The 25618-nt window shown below is 31.7% G+C and overlaps 1 protein-coding gene across 1 annotated transcript; it reads left to right on the top strand.

The window, feature by feature from the left end:
• The first annotated feature begins 7077 nt into the window (after positions 1–7077).
• On the top strand, positions 7078–21981 carry Calr (calreticulin). Its single transcript, XM_072532535.1, has 6 exons — positions 7078–7263; positions 16246–16350; positions 16521–16819; positions 16901–17073; positions 19336–19852; positions 21757–21981. The coding sequence occupies exons 1-6, from the start codon at positions 7179–7181 to the stop codon at positions 21778–21780; spliced, it is 1203 nt and encodes a 400-aa protein (XP_072388636.1). The 5' UTR covers positions 7078–7178; the 3' UTR covers positions 21781–21981.
• Positions 21982–25618: the final 3637 nt, after the last annotated feature.

Genomic DNA, 25618 nt, shown 5'->3' with positions numbered 1-25618 from the left:
GTCCAAGAAATTAAATCACAGCGACTAAGATGGGCAGGCCACGTGCACAGACTGCATAACGATAGATTGGTAAAACTGGTATGGGAAGAGATTCCCACAGGCAAAAGACCACTCGGACGCCCCAGAATGCGATGGAGAGATAACATTCAAGCAGATCTCCAGAACATGAACATTCCATTTGACCCTAGGTTGATGGAAGACCGAACAAATTGGAAAAAAGTTGTACAGTCAGCCAAGACCCACCCAGGGTTGTAGAACTACGTGATGATGATGAACTTTTTTAACCCTTAGAAACTCCCTCCTATGCTAATAACAGTACAAAGCACTTAATATTTGATTTTTTTTAATTGTTTTAATTATCAGATAAAAAATACGTAAGAATTATAACTTATGTAAAAAAAATAGTACAAAAAAAAATCAGGAACCATCACAATCACTTGATACATATTCACGATTTCATCTTCTTCTTAATTAATTGAAAGGCAAATTTTTGACAAATTTCTCCCGAGCAGGTCGCACACGACACATTACAAAATAAACCTAGCCTCCTACAAACACACGAAGATCCGGAACCTTTTGTGTAATTACAAAAATCATCTTCAAGAGCTCCTCTGGTGCAGGCAAACTTTGCATTCTTACTGGTTGTAGAGATCCTGCATCTTAACGTGCCCTCCGAAGCACGGTGAACGGCTCGTTTTAAGTATTAGAAATGAAAATGTCGTGGCTGGTACCTAGATATTCATCTACAAAACTATTATGCGTAGTTAAGATATGTGACCGCTCCAAAAATATCATTGGTTTTTTCTTCAATAAGTCAGTTAGTTTTTAAGCTTTGATACATGTATACATAGCCATTTAAACGGTTACAAGACTAGGTTTATTAGTAAGGCAAACTGCCTTTCAATTTTGAAAAATTAAGGTTTGAAGCACTCGAAACACGGGTGTTCGCACCAAGACATATATTGTAATCGGTGATATCTCCATTGTTTTTAACGGTAGAGAAATTTATAAAAACCGAGAATATTTATTGAAAAAGAACTACATTTTTATACTTTATCGTTTTTACGTATACATTATAGTTTTTAAACTATTTTGAAAAAAAAGGACAATTTTTTAGAAATTTTCAAAATGGACGATTCAATTAAAATGTACCTTTTTTTGAAAATAACACATTTTAAACCAGTCAAACTCCTGGATCTAATGAAGAACACTAGAATAAAATGTAATGGAGAAGGAAAACGATTAATTTTGATTATGGTGGATATTAGGTTATTATTCTACCCTTTTTACTTAAAATATTCGAAGAGCACATCTTTTTCGAGCTGTAACTTATTCTGTTACTCAGAAACAAAATTCAAAAGAAAAAATTAAATTCTAAAATATACAGGACAACGCATGGAAGGACTATTACAAGGAAGTCAAGGAACTTGTTACTACTTGTTACTAACAAGGAACTGTTAACAGAACAAAGACCACAATTCATTGGAAAAGAAAACAGGCGAAGACGAAGCAGATCTCCACAACAAGAAATAGAAATTACAGATAGGGAAATGGGAACGGCCATAAAAGCAATCAAAAATGAGAAAGCACCGGGACCTGGAGGCATCTCACCTGAGCTTATAAAGTACGGCTCAAAAAAATTACACTGGATGATAAAATGGATATTTCAGAAAGCCATAAATGGAGAACAGCTCCCAAAGGAATGGACGGTGGCATATATGACATCTATATTTAAGATAGGATATAGAAAACGATGCGAAAACTACACAGGAATAAGTGTAATATCATCAATAGGAAGAGTATATGAGCAAGCAATAAAGATAGAGCAAGCGATAAAAGGCAAAATCGGGGAGGATCAGGGGAGGATCATGCATAGACCACATATACACACTGGAACAACTGTTGGAAAAGAAAAAAGCAAAAAATTGAGATATACACTTGGCATTTGTTTACCTGAGAAACGCGTATGACTCTGTACCAATGTCAGAACTATGGGAGGCAATGTACAAATTAGAAATACAGACGGAACTCATAGAAGCTACAAAAAACTCTGTATAAAGAAAATAAAGTGTCCATTAAAATGGAAACAAGAATAATAGGAAACTTCACCACAACAAAAGGACTCCTGCAGGGTTCAAGTAGTAATTGCTCAAGACCAAAAAGACCTCAGTTACATGATGAATAAACTACAAGAAGAATATACCAAGGCTGGCCTAGATATTAATCTCGCGAAAACAGAGTACCTATTTACAAGTGAAGAAGACATAGAAGATCTACAGATTTAGGACAACGTAATAATCAAAGGAAAGGATAAATTCAAATACTTGGGGTTTATAATCACAAAAAAGGCAACAACAGAGGAAGAAATTAAGCAAAGATTAGAGCAAACAAGAACAGCAATCTGACAACTTAACTCAGTATGGTGGGATAAACACCTAAACATGAAGACAAAAACAGATCTATAAAACATTAGTGCGAAGTATTATGACCTATGGCGCTGAAAATTGGATTATAAACAAGAAAAACAGCAGTAAGAAAGTAGCAACAGAGATGGAATGCCTGCGAAGATGCTGCAGAGTAACAAGAATGGATAATAGAAGTAATGACGAAATGCAAAGAACATCAATAGAAACAGACATACTAACATATATAGAACAAAAAAGAATAAAGTGGTATGGACATGTAAGAAGAACTAGCGACAACAGATGGATAAAGAGAATAACCGAATGGAGCCCCATAGGAAGGAGGAAAAGAGGACGACCCCGAAGATCCTGGAGGCACGAAGTAGACGACGCCGACGCCATGAGTAAGTGAGACCTAAACGATGGAGAATGTGACAACACAGAGAGATGAAAACGGTTGAGCGAGGGAAGGCAGTGAAAACTGTAGAATCCTTGAATATATATATATATATATATATATATATATATATATATATATATATATATATATATATATATATATAATATATATATATACATATACATATATATATATATAATATATATATATATATATACATATATATATATATATATATACATATATATATATATATATATATATATATATATATATATATATATATATATATATATAATCTCTATAAGACAACTCTATAATAAAAAAGTTGCTTAGAATTTAATCCTCTATCGATTTCCGTGATTATTTTGAGCAAAAGAATTTCCATCCCTGAGAAGGGGCGGCAACCACCCCTAAGATGGAAGCACATATCGGCGTTATATAACTTTTATTATTTGAGCACTTTCTAACCAACTTACCAAATTTTAAGTGAATTGGTTCAGTCCTACAAAATTGGGAGGTGAATTTCAACATAAGTAGAAAAAAATTAATCATGAAGCAATATCGAAAAAGTGATTAGGTTGCTTTTGTAAAAAAGATGGGAAAAGACAGTAGGTAACTTTTTAAACTTTCATAGAATATAATAGAAGTTTCTAGGCATAAGTAGTCATTTGTAGACAAATATAGGTATATAGGTACATCCGTGGTATACTTATTATTACTATTATTACTATAACTATTATTAATTATGACGCAATTTTTTTTTAATCAAAAATTTAAGATCCAAATTTTGTTTACTTAATTATATATCTAATCCCTTTATTTTACCAAGTCTTCATATCCGATTGTTTATTTACATATTTTATAAATATTTATTTTTATATTACTGTCATCTATAACTCAAGCAAAAAATATTTGCAATAGTCTAAAAATATACTTGAATCATAATGTCAACTTGCAGATCATTTAGTCATCTTACAGATCAAATATTTTCATTTGGATAACACTAACACTAACCCAAGGAAATGTACCTATAAGATTATAGACACCAAACAGTCTACAACTGCTTTCATTGTGAAAATACAGAAAATATAAGTACCTATGTATATAACTATGTAATTTAGTTTACCTCAAGTTATATTTTTAAGTTTTTGTACGATTTTATCATCATTAAATACCGCTAATAAGTTTTTCTGTGCCAATTCTCTTTAACAATAGATAATTAAATCCATTGTTATCACAAAGTGTTATAAAGGTACATACACCTTTCGAGGGTAGTGTTACATTAACGGGTTTAAAAATTTGTGCAGAAACAAATTTATTAATAACTCTTTTTGTTCAAAAAGAGCTCCGAAAATTTAACTAAATATTTTTGTACAAAATTGACATAGGTATATTCATGTTATAAAAATAAAAAAAAACTCTTTGACTATACCTAAAATATTTCTAATATATGCAATAAACACGGTGCTTACCTCATATTTATTATTTTGTTTAACGAAACCAGTTGCACAGAGTCTAGAGAACAACACAAAGATCCAAGTATAACAGTACACTTAAGTAAATATAAGTCATCTTTGTACGGTCTTTGCCAACCGAGAGCTCAAGGTAAACTAGTTCTTCAGTTCTTGTAAACTTCTACTTTACTTTCCGCGATTACGTAATCGACAATTAGAAAAAAAAATAGAGTAATTGAAACTCACCCTTATTTCTGTTGGTTTTCTAATTTCGGGTTAGTTGCATTTTGGGATTGGGATAAAATCATGTTATACTCAATAATTTTCCTATTGTGAGTCCTACGGCGTTACTTTTACTTTCAAGTCTACCTACAAAGTACATTCGCTATTCTTTGTCTAAGCGCCTTATTTAAATTCTTATCTTCTATATTTAACACAAAAATTTAATTTCTCAGATCCTATACGTTCTATCTAAAAGGACCTAAAAAATTTTGAACATTCCATATCTACTCAATAAAAGGGAAAAATGAAATTTATATTTCCATTTTTTGTTAAAAAAATATTTTAACAATTAGTTTATCTAACTTTATTGTAAGAAATATTTTAACAGTGTTTTCTTGATATATTTTCAGTGGTCTTCTAAATTGAAAATTGTATTACCACTTGTATTACAGTGTTATTATAATTCAATAAAAATATGCCTAAAAACATAAGATTGTAAGAAAGGTGGAAATTGTTTTAAAGATTTATATAGCATAACTTCAATTGCTTTAAAACCAAACAAAATTATTGTTTACTTAATTAATGCATTATCACGGATTTTTTTGTGTACCTACTATTTTTATTTATATAGGTAAAAATTTCTACTATATGTGTAATACGTGTATATATATATATATATATATATATATATATATATATATATATACACGTATTACACATATAAATTTTACGTTTTCATTATTCACACTATTCTTATTACGTTTCTTATCAATATTTTCAATCCTAAGTATATTTAAATTTTAGTAAAAACCCGCCACGTACAATTCACCTTGAGATGGCCAATGAAATTACTACAGCTGTATACTAGATCCATTGAAAACTTCTTCACGTCATCGAAGATAAGCTACTTGGCACCGTTGCCGGATAAACAAACTTGTCATGGATTGTCAGGTCTTTAAAAAAAATTCAAGAGTCAATTACTATTCAAGTAGGTACTAGAATATATAATTAGAGGAGCCAAGATCCAGACAAATGGTACCTACGATTCTGAACAAAAGACAAGAGTGCATAGGTTCCTGACTTGTTAAAGAATAGAATTTCGAAAAATGTTCACATAATTTGAAGAAGCTAGAAAATATGATCTGACTATTAATCAAGAAAAAACCAAGTGTATGGAAATAACAGTGGAAATGTAGAAAAAATAAAGTTGAGAAGGTAACAGAATTTGAGTATTGGAATAACAGTTACAAATAAAAGAGGCGAATAGGGAGAAAAACAGTCTTCCGTAATGGGCACTCGCCGTTCGAGGGACACTTACATACACAAGAGATACATCTCTTTCTTTGATTGTCCTTCCTATATTTCTAATTTCCATACTGATTGAGTCTTTTTCCATCTCAGTTTAGGTCTGCCTGTGGTTCGTTTACCTGGTGATATCCATTCCTTTATAACCCTTAACGGATTGCGGATCTTCTCTCTTCTCATTATGTGTCCATACTATCTTCTTAATTCTCTGTGCTTTTATTGCTTTAACTATGTTCTCTTGACCTATCCATCCTTGCATTTCGTGTTTCATCCATTGTCTCGCATCTTCTTCGTTTTCCTTCCTTGGTCCCAGTATTTTTCTCATAATCTTCCTCTCAAAAACTTTCAGTTGCTCTTCTTCTATTACTATTAATGTAAATGGCTCTGCCGCATATATTACTATTATTGGTCTTATGGTCGTTTTGTAGATTTGAATTTTTGTGTTTCGGTTTATCTTCTTATCTCTAAACATTTTTTTATTTCAATTATAAAAAATCTAGAAATTGAAACGCTAGGTATTTTGTCAATGTTCAGCAACCAGCAATATTTTTGACAATATCACTATGCAAAAACTTCAAATCAAAGTTCAACTATTTATCACGTGATTTCATCCCAGAAAATTTAAAATATATATGGAAAAGTTTCTTTAAACAAAGGTTTCAAACACAAATAACAAACTCTTCTGCTTCATTTTTTATCACTTCCAATAATTAGTAACTCCTCTTCCAACTTCTACTTCTTCACTCCAATTTTCATTTATTCTGTTCAGTATTTATCGATTAGATATTCAGTTTTTATCCAAGAAAGATTGGGAATAACAGAAAAATATATAAGTCCAAATTTATAAATCATCGGAAAATAGTACAGATGATTGAAATTACTACTCTCGAATTCTATTTATCGGAAAGCAATAAAAATCTCTCTAAAAAACCCGAAGATTAAAAGTAGAAGAAAAAGAACTATCCATTATAATATAATATATATTGCAATATAATTATACATAAAATATATTATATTTTCCATAAATTTGTCCATTTATGTAGATATTTCATTTTTTCAATACTTTGAATCTGCCCACTTCATCTGATCTTTGGCAACGCTGAAAGCCAGAGCCGGTCAAAAACGACACAACGCAAGCCACGTTTTTGATTCTTCAAGTATTTGGACCAATCAGAGTATTCCATCTGTCGGCTGGATTGCGTTGTAATGACAAACTCTACATTACATCGAATGTACACTGTATGTATAAAAGAGAGATGAAATAATATACGGTTGTCTGTGATATTAATGTAGTTTTGTAAAGTCTACACACCTCGAGTTGTTTTTTGGCATTTCTAGAAAGAACTTGTCGAAGGTTTGACGTATCGGAGAAGGTCCTAACAATTTACAATAATGAAATATCTTGCAGTTTTTGTAATTTTTGCGTATTTATACGCAGCCCATGCTAGTGTATATTTAGAAGAGAAATTCAATGATGGTAAGTTACTATATAAATGTACTTATATATAACACATACAGAATTCAATGACCGGTAGTTTTCGGGTAGTCCACTTGCCTGAGAAGCAAGTTGTCAAAAAGGTGAAATTCTTTTGTATTTTTCCTGTCTAAGGAAGTGCCTCAATTTGGCATTATTAAATTTGTCGGATTGTTTGACGACATTACCTATTATACAAATCACCAGTATCAACTAATTATTTTATCACAAACTGACTAATGTCAAGGCATTACCAGTGAAAATCAATGTTCATTTCAGTAGTGATATGTACTTCAAACTTATTTCTAGAACAATAATAATACTGGTTTAATAGTTTCAGCCAACATTTCATATTTTAGAGAAAACTATTGTATCACAACCTAACTTAAAAAGTCTATTAGAATGACAGAAAATATTATTAAAAGTTGCTTATTTTCTTTGGGAGTCATTCACACATGTTGAAATTTTTAAAAATATTTTGTTCTGTTCTAAATATAAAACATTGGTGAATTTATAACCCTGCAAGCTGTTTTTAAAGCATTCATATTTTAAATTTATTTCCTTACAATATAAATGAAAAAGTCTTCCTTTTATTATTTCTATTTAGGTTCCTTAATATGATCCAAAAGTTTTATCTCCAGAGAATGATGATTACATTATCAGGTTTTGTCATCACCTTCAGGCATTTTTGAATATAAACCTAATCAGTTGATAAGGATTGGGTTTTCTTTGTCATTACAGGTTATTTGCTTGAAGCAGTCCCTAGGTTTCTAAAAAAATTAAAAGCACATGCTTTTAGAATTGCTTCATATCTGGATATAGATAATTGTCTTGTTAAAATTTGCAATTAAAAAAAAACAAGGTACTAATAAAAGACAATTTATATGGAAATATCTTGTGTATATTTGGGATATTGACTGCCAAACTATGGTTTCATTCAGTTAATCATAAGATATAACAGTTGTAATACAACCATATATGAAAATGTTTACAACCTGCTCTCTAAAGCTCTGTAAACATGGACATTCTCAAATTTTAGTTTCAATCTCTCTGCTTAAAGTTTGTTTTGCTATACAGACTATTCCAAGCAATGGCCTGATGACTGGACAAAATCTATAATAATAATACCCAAAAAAGGCAGATTCCATAAATGGGACAATTATAGAACATCTTCCTCATCACGCATGCCAGCAAAATATTGCTACACATAATCAATGAGGGACTGAAAACTTTCCTAAAAAGATATTTTCTTGTGGCATTTTAAATGAATTACTATTTAAATGGGAATAAGCCACAATTAAAGGTTAAAGTAAGTTTATTGACATTTCAATTTCCACTTCAGAAATCATTCGCAAACGATTTCTGAAGTGGAAATTGAAACGTCAATAAACTTACTTTAACCTTTAATTGTGGTTTATTCCCATTTAAATAGTAATTAATTTTCCTACAAAGAAAAATAACTTAAGAGCAAACTGGATTTACCAAAGGTAGAGGTACTTGTACTTGTAAATGGTGTCTGGAGAAGACGATACAACTTCGAACTCTATAGGATATACCAGGAACCAGATATCGTAAAACACATAAAGATAGGACGTCTAAGGTGGGTAGGCCATGTTATGCGGATGGAGCAAACCGACCCAGCTAGAAAAACGCTCCTTGATAGACCTATTGGTCAAAGAAGAAGAGGAAGACCCAGAACAAGATTCCTAGATAACATCGATGAAGACATGAGAAATATGGAAATACGTGCTTGGCGGAGGAAGGCGATGGATAGGGACGACTGGAGAAAAATTCTTGGGGAGGCTAGGACCCACACAGGGTTGTAAAGCCAAAATGATGATGAGAGGTACTTGAGAACACCTGAACATAGGTTTTATAGAATATCACAAAGCATTCAACAGGATCAAATGGCAACACTTCTGACAGAGACTAAAAGAAATAGGCCTTCCACAACACTTAATTTTTTTTATAACTGAACTGTATGAACACTACTGGAACAGTTAAAGTGCTTGACACATTCTGAAATGAATTCTACCCAGAACAAAGTGTCACAAGGATGTATACTGTTTCCACAATTATTTAATTTATATGGGGAGCATATTATGAGAAGAATGCTTGAAGGATAGGAAAAGGGCATCTCAATAAATGGCCGAAAAATAAACAACCTATGTTTTGCAGATGATACAGCCCTTCTTTGAAAATGGCCAAGAGTTGATTGATCTCATATCACTGGTAGAAAACGAAAGTCAAAGATTTGGTCTGCAGTTAAACATATCAAAGAGAGAGATCATGATAGTGGATCATCCACACATAACCGCAATTGACTAGTTTTGATCACAATCACAAACAAATTTCATGAACTCTAAAAATGATTTTGATCAACTTCTTAATATTTCCAATACAGATATACAGATGTAAATCTTGGACCCTACGACAGTTGGAAAGAAGAAAGATAAGGGCCACTGAAATGTTTTGTTGGAGAAAAATGTTACGAATTCCTTGGACTGATCACAGGACAGATAATTCAATTTTAAATGAGCTAAAGGTCAGCAAACAGCTTTCCAGATCTCCAACAATTAAAATACTTTGGACATGTTATGAGAGCAGATACCGAAAACATGGAAAGACTTATTATCCAAGGAAAGGTAGAAGACCAAAGATCACGAGGAAAATTCCCAACAAGATGGATTAACCAAATTACAGTAATATGCAAAAGACCTATGCATGAGATAAAAGAAATGTCCAGAGACAGATATCTTTGGAGGAGGACAATACACAACATCATGATAACCACTACACTCCCTCCGGGGGTCAGGACTTAAAAGAAAGACATACTATTCCCCACATATTTACAGTGGTTATTCCTCTAAGAAAGAATTCTATGTAGAACTTTATAAAAGTCAGTAGAATATACAGAAGATAGAAAAAAGAAGGGACGTGGTTAACCAGTGTTCAAAAGACATACCAGAGATTACCAAGGATGAAATAAAGCATGTGTGCACAAAAAGATGAGAAATGGGAAAGTATATGGAGAAGATGGTATAGTAGTGGTGGCTATTAAACTAGGAGAAGTTCCCCTTGAAAAATTCAAACTCTGTTCATCTTATGTCTATATGACAGCATAATTCCAAGCGATTGGAACAACTTTAATCTAATCTAAAAAAGGAGACCCTACAGAAATTCTTAACTATAGACTTAGAAGCCCCTCTCTAATTTGTATAAACTTTTGAATGATCATCTTATAGTGCTAAAATCCATAGAATACAAACTTTTTTGTTGATTTCCAAACGATAGAATCAAATGAAATAATCAGGTATGCAACTCTATGAAAAAACTAACAAGTTCACATTTTACCATTGGAGAGAGATGTTCGACAAACAAGACACAATGTCAGCCAAGCTCGTCACATCAGTTCTAAAGCATGCCTTAAAAAAACTCAATTGGTAGAAGACTGGTATAAAAATCTACACAACCTTTCATTTGTCGACGATATTCTCCTAATTGCTGATGATGTACACAAAGTCGAAGAAGTCTAATGAACTCTAAACAGGCAACCAAAGAAGTGGACTGAAAGTAAAACAAATTTTTTTGACGAACTTGGTTATTAGAGGAACAATTAAATTGGAAAACCAACACCATAGAAGAGGTAGGAAGAGAAGAAGATATTTGGAGAAAAATGGAATAGAAGACATCATAGGAAAATATCAGGCAAAAATTGAGATTTGCAGGAGATGTAGCTCAGCGTTGATAGATGACTAAGAGATTGCTGGAATGAAGCGCATGTGAAGATAAGAGAAGCTGGGGAAGACCACTGATACAATGGATTGATGACATACATAACTGGATGCAACTTGTGCAAAATTTAATTTCCTGGTGGCATATGGAGGAGGCTTATGTACAGCAGGATACAAGAAGCTGAATGGTGATAATTCTAGGGAGTTTGTCAAACAATCAAAAATTACATTTCTATATCCATATTTTTCATTATCCAGAAACTGCTCCAAATAATCAAGTTTTGGTAGGGACAATTTTTATCCTGATCTTTAAATTGAGACAATATTAATGCCCTTAAGAATTAATTGGCTATTAAGGCTGTTTTAGCAGTTCAAGCCAACTGCGATTTGAATGGGCGTATCACTTACTTTGCTACACTGCTTACGCGAGACCATCTTTACTCAGTGCCGCCGGCCGACGGGTAGTTTAATGACAACAAATACATTATTCTCCATTCAAATTAGTTTTAACACGAACTAACTGACCGTACGTTCATGAGATTTGACGTCACGAAGGCGATACGATGAAACTAAGCCCAATGATGAGTAACACGTTTCACTATTAGATTTCAGTATTTTTTAGCAATTTTCTTTAAAGTTGGAACACGCTTTTCTCGATTATTACTGGACACAGAAAGGTGAAACAAAAATCAACGATTACAGAAAAAAAAACTCTTTCGAGTGATGGGCGTAAAAAGTTTGGTTATAATAGAACGTTAAACAGTATATTCCAATTTTTCAACAGAAGTTTCAAAAAAATAAAAAAAGTAAAACCATCAGTTTAAAGGCAACATAATTTTGAATAACGTGTCCAAATTTCAAGACATTTTGTCAGTAAATAACAGAGAAAACACTGTCCCTAGGTTTTGATGCACCGATAAAACAGCCTTAAGGTCTATTGTTCTTAAGTCCAGTGTATTTTTCTAAGACAGACAGAGAGAGAGAGAGAGAGAGAGAGAGAGAGAGAGTTTATTAAAAACTGTAGTAAAGCATACTCAAGCTTTAATCCTCATGACCCACTTACAGCCTCCCAATGTTCTGCTATTTTCTTTAAATATATATGATTTTTTTGATTATCTCTACCATTTCCCCTCAATAATATGGTATCCCCCCAATTCTTCTTAAATTATATGCATATTCTCTTTCAAATGCTATTTTATTTATTCTCAGCTTCTTGCATTGACTCAACTAGAAAATGGATGGATCTGCACCATTCAGAGGTGAATTTATTTCAAATTTTTTTTAAGATCATGTAATGTCTGCTGTGGGTTGGTCATTAGTGTCTTTTCATTTTATGCCATACTATTTCAATTACATTTAGGTCAGGACTGTTAAAAGACCAAGAAGGGATGTTTATATTGTAGTTTCCAAACCAGGTTCTGGTTGTACGACAGGCCGCTCCTATCTTGTTGAAAAATAGAATTCTAGTTAACATTTAATTTCACAATGCTTGGTAGTAGTCATAGTCATAGTCATCTTTATTGATCCTTTAAGACATTCAAAATAAATGTATAGGATACGTCACTACAGAATTTGGTATAAAAAACATTAGTGTGTATAATACAATATTCACAGTGTAAAAGAAATTGACAAACATAAAATATATAAAATAACATTTTTACAAGTAAAATATGAAGCTATTGCAGTTTGTCCCTCAAGATATTCATTTATAGAATAATATGCTTTTCTTAAGAGTAAATCTTTAACATTTTTTTTAAATTTAGAGATAAGTGGTATTTCTTTCACAGTTTTTGGCAAATGATTGTATAAGGTCAGTCCCATATATCTGAAGCAATTTTGAAATTTGGATGTTCTGTGTTTAGGAACTCGTAAAGATTCAGCACTTCTTGTATTGTAGTAGTGATTGTCTGAATTTACTGGAAATGTATTGATTTCCTCTTTGACATAAAGTAAACATTTATAGATATATAGGCAGTAGAAAGTTAAAATTTGATGTTTAATAAAAACTGGTTTACAAGACTGTTGATAATCCAAATTAAAAATTTTACGGATAATTTTTTTTTGGTTAATGAACACTTTGTTACTATCTACTGAGTTCCCCACAAAATTACATTGTAGCACATGTGGCTGTAAGCAAGGCTATAATAAACGTTCATTAATGCCGAGATGGGTAGTGTGTTTTTAATTCTAGATATAGCATAAAAAGCTTTATTCAATTTCATGTTCACTGAATTCACTTGCTCTGACCATTTGAGATTACAATCAATGAATACACCCAAAAACTTTGTAGAGTGAGTGGAAGATAACATATTGTTTCTATCGTGGATGGTTAAGATATAGTCATATTTAGATGAGTTGTATGAATGAAAATAAATAATTTGCGTCTTGTCAATGTTTAATATTAGTCTGTTGGTATTACACCAGCGTATAAAGCAGTCAACAACAGTCTTCATTGTCATTTTTAATTCCTCTAGTGTACGTGCAGAGACTATTAACGAGGTATCATCAGCAAACATTGATATTATAAGTGCCCTTATGTGATCTGGTAGGTCATTAATAAAAATTAGGAATAATAATGGTCCCAGCACGGATCCCTGTGGTACTCCTTTATTTGTCGTGTATGGTTCTGAGCTTGATTCTTTCATCTTAACAACACTTTTCCTGTCACTTAAGAAATTTATTATCCATTCTAGAAATATCCCTCTAAAACCAACGTTATATAATTTATTGCGAATAAATGTTATATCTAAGCAGTCAAAAGCACGTGATAGATCAAAAAATAGTCCTGCCACGTGGTTTCTACTATCTAATTCATCATAAATACGCTCAAACAAGCTGCATGCAGCCGTGAGTGTTGACTTTTTTGATCTAAAGCCGTGTTGGGTTGGAGTTAATAAATTGTATTCTTCTATAAAATTTAACATTCTGTTGTATACAACCTTCTCTATTACTTTTGAAATTATGCTAAGGACAGATACTGGTCTATAATTTGAAATATCATGAGGGTCATTCTTTTTGAAGATTGGAATAACTTTTGCCATTTTAAATATGGATGGAAATTGGCTGGTTGTTATTGAGAGATTAACTAAATGGGTTAAAGGAATCGATATATGATCACTTATCAGTTTTATTATTTTTACAGATATGTTATCAATACCAGTACTAGGCTTATTTTTTAGTTGATCGATTGTATTTTTTATTTCAATTGGAGTTACCGGTAAAAAGAAAAATGTTTTGTTACACATTTTTGAGGTAGTACAAGAAGAAGGTAACGATGTGACAAAATGAGTTTGAAGATTGTATTCTGTAATTGTAGCAAAATATGAGGCAAACGAATTAGCAATATCACAAGACTTGGTAATAATTTTATTATCATAATGTAGAATAATATCAGACCTGTTCTTTTGCCTACCAGTTTCACTGTTTACTAAATTCCAAACTGTTTTTGGTATATTGTAAGATTGATTAATTAAGTCACTATGAAAGTTTTTTTTAGTATTTATTAATAGAGAATTATATTCTTTTTTTGCCTGTTTATAGGTATCTTGAGACTCCCTATATTTTTTGCTATCCAGTGTAGATTTTTAGTTTTTCACTAGCGTGTCTTACCTCATTTGTTACCCATGTAGCCTTGTTTGTTTTGTGTGCTTTATACCGTGTTTTTATTGGACAATATAAATTTAGATTGTAATCTAAAATGCCAACAAATGAATTTGTGGCATATTCAGCATTCAATTGTGAATAAACTTCATCAAAAACTGTAGAAGAAATCCCTGCTTTAAACATCAGCATATTTTCATCTGACATATCCCTGTAACTGATGGGTTTTTATCTTTTTTCGATACTTTATTGGCTTGCAAATTTACACTAAGTGAAAATACTTTATGGTCACTGAAGTGACCCTCGAACACATTTGATTTATAAAGATGTGGTTCGATATTTGTCAATATGTAATCCAATTTTGTAGATGATGTTTTACCTACTTTATCTACGAAAACTCTTGTAGGAGCCTCAGATGTGACTCTCAGATTATAACTTACTAAAAACTCGTTAAAGGATTGCTTATTATTAGACATGACAAGATAATCAATGTTTAGATCCCCACAAATATAAATATCATGATATGACTTACTGCATAGCTCCAATATATTATGTAATTTACACAGAAAACTCTGAACTTCTCCTGATGGTAGGCTGTAGGCTGTTTTGTGTGGAAAAGTTTCATGTTTAGTGTAGTTTCATGATTCCATTCAGCTGTAACTTGCAGCTGCATATTTCTTCGACCTTTCTTGCAAACTTTTACTTATATTTTCTTATTACTACCAGAAACTAGTTTTGGGTAACACAGACTTTTACCTTTTTTTTATCTAAGATACTTCTTGTTTCCCTTGGAAAGCTTAATTATATTCCTCACTGTAGTTTTAGGAATATTAAGTTGATCCGCCACATCAGGGATTGTTGTTGCAGCAATAATTTTTAATCACCAACTCACTAATTTTGGAATTTGTAGAGATACGATGCATGATTTTATTGAAATAATACAGCTATTCACTCAAATTGACAACGAATTAACCATAGAATATAGTGACATTTGTTAGTGTCCACCTGCATTGTTTTCGCTGCCTACTGGTCTTATTTTGTTTGGTTTTTAGCAGTTACTTCATACTGTCCCATTATTTAGTTGTCACTAATTTTTACATATTTTGATGATCATTAAGACATATACAAATATTAATTAGGTTTTGTGATTATTTGTTATTTAAAATATTGTTTATTTAGAATTATTATCATAATTATTAAAAAATAATAAATGAACAGTCAAACATGTTGTTAGGGATCGTAATATCTCTCGTCTGAGTTGCTCATTACAAATGAAATCTTGAGATATTACATTTTGATCAGTCATATTTTTCCGGAATTCGTAAGTCATCTGTAACTATATAAACTGTTGGCTGAATTAAATTGAAATTGAAGAAAAATATCATACTTTTCAATACTAAACTATAATGGTTTATCCTAAATTGTCTTCATGTAAAGATTAGTTCATAATTTGATTGCAGTTTTAGCTTGTATATATTTAATACAAGACATACAAAGTTGTTATAGACAAATGATCTGTCAATTCATTGTGCAAATAAAAAAAAAGAATATCTCAAAGCACAAAGATATTTGTTTTGTATTTCAAGACTTGTTCTGCTTTTTATTCAGAAAAAGTATATTCATTTGATTTGATTGAATTTCATTGTTTCAGATTCCTGGGAAAAGAATTGGATATACAGCAAGAACCCAGATAAAGAATTTGGAAAATTTGTTAGGACAGCTGGAAAATTCTTTAATGATGAAGAAGAAGATAAAGGTAAATATATTAATTCATATTCCACTTAAATAAAAGATTTATGTTTTTTTGCCAAGAAATGAAATATCTAAGTATATTGATGTTTGAATATACCATGTATGCATATCAATAAATGCAAGTTGAATTTTGAGGATGATAGAATAGCTTTACTAAAACTTAATTATTTTTAGGTCTTCAGACATCTGAAGATGCACGTTTCTACGCTTTAAGTAGAAAATTCAAATCCTTCTCTACAGAAGGCAAAGATCTAGTTATCCAATTTACTGTAAAACACGAACAAAACATTGATTGTGGTGGTGGATACGTTAAAGTATTTGATTGTTCCTTGAAACCTGAGGAATTACATGGGGAATCCCCATACAGGATTATGTTCGGTCCCGATATTTGCGGACCTGGTACCAAAAAAGTACATGTTATCCTTAACTACAAGGATAAAAATGTTCTTATTAACAAGGACATCAGATGTAAGGTAAATATCTTTAATTGCTAAAAACTAATTTATTTGGTTTCAAATGCTTTTCCAACAAATTATGATCTGTAATGTTTCTAGGATGATATCTACACTCACGCCTACACTCTTATCGTTCGCCCAGATAACACTTATGAAGTACAAATCGATGGTGAAAAAGTAGAATCTGGAGAGCTAGAAAGTGATTGGGATCTCCTTCCACCCAAGAAAATCAAAGACCCAGAAGCCAAAAAACCAGAAGATTGGGATGACAGGTAAATATATTATCTTATTTCTTAATAAAAATCATTTTTTCAAATTTGTTATAGAGTAAAAATATGAAGGCTGTAAGTTATATGTAAGGTGTCAAAGAAACTGGAAAAACTCAATTTTTTGCACCTTTTTTTTTTTTGATTATTATTTTTTAAACAGTAAACATTAAATTTTTAGATTATAGCTAGTTAAATATGTAAAATTGAAAAACGAAACTTTTCTCTCGAGTTATATATTAAATATAAAAGCAAAAATTTTCGATTTTTCTCTTCAGATTTTCTTAAATAAAAAATTAAGCACAAGGTTTGCGACTACCACATATCGTGATTATTATTACAAGATACATTCTGAAGTTATTCCGGCAAAAGAATTAGACTTCAATGGAAAATGTCCATTATGGTCTACTTTTCTACAGATCCCGCTTGGACTATAATAAATTTAAGTGATTTTGATTAATTTATGGATTTAATGTATTTTGTTACGTTATATTTGTAATTATAATGTGAGTTTTAGAAGTGAACACTTTTTATCACTTGGTATGATGTTTTTACACGGGCCCGAAATTATATTTAGCGTGACTCAAAAACCGAGATGCATGCAATAACCCTGGGGTATACAGTAATATACATACATATTCACTTTTTAAACGTAAACGTCATTTTATTTTTTTTATAACATCTCGATAACGACTCGATCGATTTGGTTAGTTTTGTTAAAGTATTTATATAAAATAAATTAAAATAAATTAAAAATTAAATTAAGTAAATAAAATTAATATGTATACAAGCTATACGCTCCCGAAGAAGCTGAAGCTGTCTTCTTCACTTGAAGATCCTTTTTGTGTGGGGGATCATCCCATTCTAAATTGGTTTTACAGTTTCTGGTGTGACTTCGCTGTTTCCACTACTTTTCTCCTTTTATATATATATATATATATATATATATATATATATATATATATTTCTAATTTTCATACTCCTTAAAGTCTTCTTTCACTTGTTTCTCCATCTCAGTTTAGGTCTGCCTTTGGTTCTTTTACCTGGTGGTATCCATTCCGTTATAACTCTTAATGGATTGCTCTTTTCTTTTCTTATTATGTGTCCATATCACCTAATTCTTTGTGCTTTTATTGCTCTTTATTCTCTTGACCCATCCATTCTTATATTTCATGATTCATCCATTTTCTTGCATTCTCTTTGTTTTCCCTCTTTGGTCCCAGTATTTTTCTTGCCCTTCTCTTGCTGGTAATGTAAATGTTTCTGCCGCATATATTACTATTGGTCTTATGGTCATTTTGTAGATTTTCATTTTTGTGTTTTGGCTTATTTTCTTATCTCTACACATTTTTTTCATATCTACACTTTCATTTCTTCTGATGACTAGTACTCCCAAATATTTGAATGTTTCACCTCTTCGAAGCTGTGTGCATCTATTATTAGTTCTGTCATTTGTGTCTTCTTTTTCTTGATTGCGTTCATGTATTTTGTTTTATTTTCATTTATTTCCAATCCTCTCAGTTTGGCTTCGTTTTCTAGGAAAGTTTTCTTTAATACCCTTTTATCTGTTGATCCTATGGTTATATCGTCCGCATAAGTATCCTATTATTTGTAGTGCATTCTTGTTTATAGTTCCTGCGGTTGACAGCTTTTTTGTTATGTTGTATAGTGATGGAATAAATAGTACCGCTGGGAGCGCATCTTTGTCTTACTCCAAAATTAAGTAATATCGAATCGAATAAAATTAAATAAATTAGAAACCATGGCTTCATGCCTATAAGTTAATATGCTTATAGACAATAAGAACGCTATGCTTCCGCTCCTCGGTCACTGCCAGAATGCCACATCCCATTTTTTTTTTAAATCCATTATAATAAAATATAATAATAAAATTGAAGTAATTACACATACAATACAAGAAAATAAGGAATAAATTCTATATTATTTTTAACACATTTTGAAAATTACTAAAATCATTAAACGAAATTTTTAAAGAAAAAAATTAATATTTTTTAAATTTTAAAAGAACTTGTGTAGTGTTATTATAAAAAAAAATTAACAATTCAGTAATAAACAGGCATAAAAATCCATTAGCCCACATATGGTAACGCGCTATAAGCAGTAGTCCCCAAGCGCCACGCGCAGTTTTTTATATTAATAACTTAATTTTTCTATTGAATGGCATCAAGGCAGGCTCCATTTAAAAATTTCTGTTTTTTCCCTGTACAATGTTTAATATTATTTGTTACATTGAATTTCTTTTTTCAGGGCAACTATTCCAGACCCAGATGACTCCAAACCTGAAGATTGGGACAAGCCAGAACACATCCCAGACCCAGATGCTACCAAACCTGATGACTGGGATGATGAAATGGACGGCGAATGGGAACCACCCATGATTGATAACCCTGAATACAAAGGTGAATGGAAACCAAAGCAAATCGATAACCCCGCATACAAAGGTGCCTGGGTCCACCCTGAAATCGACAATCCCGAGTACACTCCCGATAGCAACCTTTACAAACAAAATGAAATCTGTGGAATCGGTTTCGATTTATGGCAAGTCAAATCCGGTACCATCTTCGATAATGTCCTCGTCACTGATGATGTAGACTATGCAAAGAAAGCATTGTCGGGTCTTAAAGATAAACAAGACGGCGAAAAGAAGGTTAAAGAAGAACAAGACAAAGCCGAAAGAGAATCTGCCAGTGAAGATGAAAAGAAAGATGACGACGATGATGATGATGAGGATGATGATGCAGAAGAACATGTGCCACAAGTAGAAGTAAGCATCAAGTTTTACTATTTATTTTTGTCTTTTTTTAATAATCGCTCTTGTATAAATGTCTTCACAAGCCATTCAGAGAATATATTAAGCAGAATACCTTTTTTTAGTAGTTATTAAGTAGTACTGAAAAAACAATAATTTGTATATAATCGAACTAAGGTTTATTTTTTTATGATGGTTTAGTGACGTAATAATTTTATAGCGGACGGGCGCCGTTTTGTAATATAATTTTAAATGCGATCATATGGCAAGTAAAACTTTACAGCTCTTGTAATACTCAGTATATTTTTACATTTTTCAGCGATTCCGTCACGTCATTCCAAAATAGTAACTGATTATGAACTGATTGTGAATTAATTTATTTATTTGTTGACAAATGTCAAAAAAAAACATCGAAATTTTTCTTTAATTACATGCAGATTTGAAACCTCGTGTCACTCAGTATTGTTAGATTTTTTAATGTGATGCTGTCGCACCGCTTCATATTCAATACCTAATTAGGATATTAAAAAAAGGATGGAGTATCATTAGTAATTTGATAGTCCTCGGTCTTTTATAAATAATGCTTGAACAGGTCAATTTATTTTTCCAATTTTCCATATTGTGATAAAATTTTTTAAACATCTGTCAAAAATATGACGTTATCGTCATTTGATACATTATTTGGAAGCTCTTATGTTACTCAGTATGTACCTAGATTGTTACACGATTTTTTTCTCGTCGTTTGAAAATGGCAAAGCATAGAAAGGAGCATACTGAATGGGACAATAGCTTTCAAGTGATGTATCACTTTCATATATTGCCCTTTAAGAACAATTAGGACAACCTCATACTTTTGACAGGTGTTATTGAGAAATAAATCGATCGGTTCGAGCGTTTTCCATAAAAGCTAATCAAATTATTAGTACTTCGTGTTTTTTCCATACTGTCGCCATTAAATATTGAGTTGTCGTCATTTTGAAATGGTGTAATAGAATCGGTCAAAAATGTAGAGACATACCAATTGACAAACGGTCTTTAAAAATGATGTACTATGTGGTATCTAAGGTAATTTTACAAAACGGTGCTCATCCGCCATTTTGAAATACATATTACTAAAATATAATAATATACAAATGACTTATTTGCCAATTAGACAAGGCGAAAAACTCGGGTTCGTTCGGAAAAATATTCCCATGAGATTTTTTTGCACAATCACTTTCAAGAGATACGATACCCCAACAATTTTTTTTTAATCTTTAACATTCTGAACAAAATAGGTCCCTTGTAATTTTTCTGTATCGTTTTCGAGTTATAAACAATTTAAAATTAAAAAAAAACTCGAAATTACGACTTACAAGACTCAAAAACAAGTAAAATATTATTTTTAAATTCACCAAGGACCTAAATTCAAGTTCAAATCTTGTTATATCATTTCCCGATAAGTATTTTCGGCTTATTTCATTTTAAATCGTTAATGAGGCACTTATGTCAGGGCGGGCGCTCATGTGTAGAAGATAGAGGAGAAACAAGACCTAGGGCACACATTTTTGTTTGTGTAGGGTTTGAATTCTCATTGTACAAATGAGAGCCCGCCCTGTCGTATGCGTTTCATTAACAATTAAAAAACAATGTTTTAAAATAAATAAGCCCAGAATTTTCATCAATGGCTTATATAAGAAGGCGTGAACTTGAATTTGGGCATTTGATGATTTCAAAAATAATATTTTTTACTTGTGTTTTAAGTCTTCAAATCGTCATTTTGCGTGTTTTTTATTAAATTATTTATAACTCGAAAACGATTTCGCCTTGTCTAAATACTCCAAGCATTATCAGATGCTAAAAAAATAATCTTGCAAAAAAAAAGGAAATAATTTATATTTTTAATGGTATTATTAATGTCCTTTTCTCTTTTGTTGCAGGAAGGCGAACACGATGAGTTATAAAAAGAGTGTAAAGTGAACTAAGAGACTTTTTTTATATATTACAGGTGTGAAGTGTTTTGTTCGATAGTGTGTACTGTTCCTTGACTGATTTTTGTTATTTTTGATCGTATTACTTCTAATAAAACACAAAATCGACAAGTTGTTTTCATAATTTCACATTTTATTTGTACAAAATTACAATAAATTATATTTTGTAAATAGTGTGATATCTTTTTTTTTTATTTGTTAACTATGTTTGGATTTTGTTTGCTTTGGACCAAATATCGCGACTCTGTTTTCGAAGAAACAAAATTAACACGGACTGAAACAAAAAATGTATATACAGAGAGGGTGTAAGACATATATTTGTTGTCTGATCTTTTAAAGAGCTATCATCCACCGTAGTATTTCAGTCCATATTATACAGATTCAACAAAAAATCTAATGAATATTTTAGAAAAGCATCTATGTAGAAAGCCTAAAAAGAAAATTTTTTAAATTCGTTTAAACGTGACGTTGATTTTGAAACGGCACAAAAAAGAAGCAAAATTGATAAACCTAAAGACTGATCGATATTTTATGAAGATCGCTAAAAAACAGTCGTTAAACTGAAAAAACATAGGTAATGTGGACTCGTACTTCGGCGAGACTGTGTAAAGTACATTCGTTTACCAAATTCCCATCTATAAACATGATCACGTGTTGATATTCGCCGTCTCATTCGTCAAGAGACTATTAAATATAATTTATTATCTTAAGCCAGACAGATTCTCATGTTACAGATCCAAACTTGCCAGTTTTAAATTCAAATTGTATCATGTTGATTTTTAAGTTAATATATTGTGTTATAGTTATGTTGAGTTATTTACTGGTCGTGTTATTTTTTAGAGTTTAGTTTAATTGTGATATAATGATTAAATTTCAAGAAATTCTTACACTAACAGTTTCAAAAGTAAATATTTTTAAAAATCATATGATACACATCAGTACGACCCTGTTTGGCTTTCACGTGCTTCTATTGACAATTGGGAATTTGTAAAATGAATAGGGTTTAAAAATATATGTATCTGTAATAAAAGCAGGCGATAACATTTAAAATAAAAGTACTCTACCAGAAGTAATTAATTGCAAAATTATCAATGACAGATGTATATTAATATAAAGTTTTAATATTCTCATCGATATTTACATTCACATGTGCCTGGTATTGTTTGAAAATTAGGGCAGTCACACGGTTTGAAGTTTTCATCGAACTGTTGATCAGTTCACGTGGACCAAGAGCCTATCAAAACATCGGATATCGCTATTATGGCAAATCATAAGGTGATATATTTTATCGGCAGGCTTATGCATCCTTCGCATAAGATATAACAATATTTTCCTGAGCGACCGAAACCATAAAATAGTTTATCAGGAAAAATCAAGTTTTTGAGCCGGCGATTTTGAATGTCAGTTAAAATGCAGCGCACGTGAAATCAATTGTTTAAATAAAAATTGTATAACTCAACGGTAAAACTTCAATATCTTTTGATCAGAGTGTCGTATCGACAAAAATGAAAATGAGTTTTAAATATGAGGAGTACAGCTTTCGTATGTACTTTTTGCATTTAGCCGCAAATGAAGTCAATTTCTATAAAGCTATTAAACAAATAAACGTTGCGCGCTTTTGGCCATTAATTACGATTCTCATGAGATCAATAAAATTTATCATTTCTATTGTCCGGTCACTGAAGAATTTCCATTGTTAGAGCCTAATCTTCAAAACCTAGAACATGAAATTTCGATTCTGCTTCCACAACTACGGCCTTAGATGGAGTTTGTAGCTGAAGTTATGTAGTTTTGAAGATGGTACTTGTGTAGTCTTGAAAAGGAGTTTTAAAGGTTTTAGAGTGTTTAAAATGTGTGAAACTTTCAATTTGGCGTATTTTAGGCATATTTAAAATGCCTCATATTTGTTGTCAAAATCGAAATTTCATGTTACAGGTTTTGAAGATTAGGCTCTAAAAATGAAAATTTTATAGCGACCGGTCAATGGAAAAATATCTTATGAGAACAGTAAAAATGGCAAAAACCGGCCAACGCTTATTTATTAACACCTTCTTCAAGCATTGTTTCTGAGAGAACGGTTCATTTCACAGAAAAAGTACTAATAAATATTTTTGTACAACATGATCTCAGCTAAATTTCTTTTTTGAACTTCTAGAGTAGTAGTAATTTAATAGCTTATTTCCAAAGTGTCTTAAATCCAAAATTTCGATTTTTTATTTGATTGAAAACATTATAGCTTTCTTCAGGTCCAGAATAACATTTTCTGTACCAAAACGACTTATTTACCATTTGAAAATTGTACTTATTTCCAAAACGTCCTATTTCCCTGACTGATTTTATTTTCAAAGCGTCTTAAATCCGCTTGGCCAATCCATGAGCGCATAGAAGTTACGTGACTCATCACGGTTGTTTACTCGTTTGCGTTTAGTTAATGCTTACAGTAAGGGTCAAGCATCTGTGTTACAAATGTGCATTGTTTTTTGTGTTTATTTGTGTGAATAACGATATAATGTCTAGTTTTGAAGAAGAGGTAGTGTCTCACACGGGTCGTACCGCGAGAAAAAGATCACAAACACCTACACAGTGGGCGAAAAATATAGATAAAAGACGTAAATACACCAGTGATGGCTCGTTTGCCACGGATAGCTTGTAGACATAATGGTGGACGTTGTGAAGCTAATTTGATTACTTCTAGAGACTAAGCGTTATCATACAATATTCTACGGCCATGAAAGTGTCACACAAGTACAAAAAATTAAAAGTGTTTGAGGAACTAAGTGAAAGAAACAGAGAATTTTCAATATCCTATTTTGTTCAGAAAGAAGACGGTAGAAATATAAACGTGTGCTCTGCCTTTTTTGCACCATTCTCAGAATATCGACCAAACGTGTTCCGCGCCTTGCTGCGTATTACTTCCGAAATGGTTCTTCCAGACAAGAAAGAAGAGGAGGTAAACGCACTAATCTTATATACTAAAACGCTAAGCCCTTTTCTTGTCCACCACTTTACTCAAAAACCATATTAGATAATTAAAATATTTTTTCGGAATATTATTAGTATTACGTATAAGATTGTCAAGATATACTTTTGGTACAAAAATTCACTTCCGGTTTTGAGATGACCGGAAGTTAAAATTTACTTTAAGTTTTAGACCCCACAATGTATATATGGATCGAAAGGTCTCGTCGAGACGAATCTAAATATGTACTTCCGGTTGCGATCCGACACCGGAAGTGACCCGAAACGCGCATAAAACGTCAAGATAGAGCAAATCTGACACCGGATTCGTGATCAGCATGCAAAATTAACTGCTAAATGATAACATTGTAACAAAAAACATTGTTTTCGACGAAATATTTCGTGATATTTAATACTTTTTACTTGCATTATTATTGATGAATGTTATGTATATTTTTGCTTATATTGTTTGTATTGATCTCTTAATTTTTCTCGCAAAATAAAAATTTCATTTAAAAAACTCGATGTAGAGTTGGTCCGCTATATAGTATTCGTACTAACAACATAAAGGATTTGATATAAGGTTGAATGCTCGAATAAATGAACTTTGATAAAATAATGGCAGATATCGAGCACAGTTGTATTAATTAAATTTTACCCAAGTACTTTCGCTCCCTAGAACATCTTCAGGGGCAATTCGTCAATTTTGGGCCCAAAATGAAGTGACTATGTATATAGCAGCCTAGTTAGCGTTCATTGTCTGTTAATTCATTGTGTGTCGCATGCATGTAACTGACTAAATCTTCGTTTCAACTACTCTGTGGGCAAGGCAAGAGACAGACACTCAAGCAAT

The sequence above is a fragment of the Diabrotica undecimpunctata genome, chromosome 5, assembly GCF_040954645.1.
Source record: "Diabrotica undecimpunctata isolate CICGRU chromosome 5, icDiaUnde3, whole genome shotgun sequence".
Lineage (NCBI taxonomy): Eukaryota > Metazoa > Arthropoda > Insecta > Coleoptera > Chrysomelidae > Diabrotica > Diabrotica undecimpunctata.
Note: the sequence above shows the minus strand (reverse complement) of the source record. Positions and strands in the feature narration are given on the sequence as shown.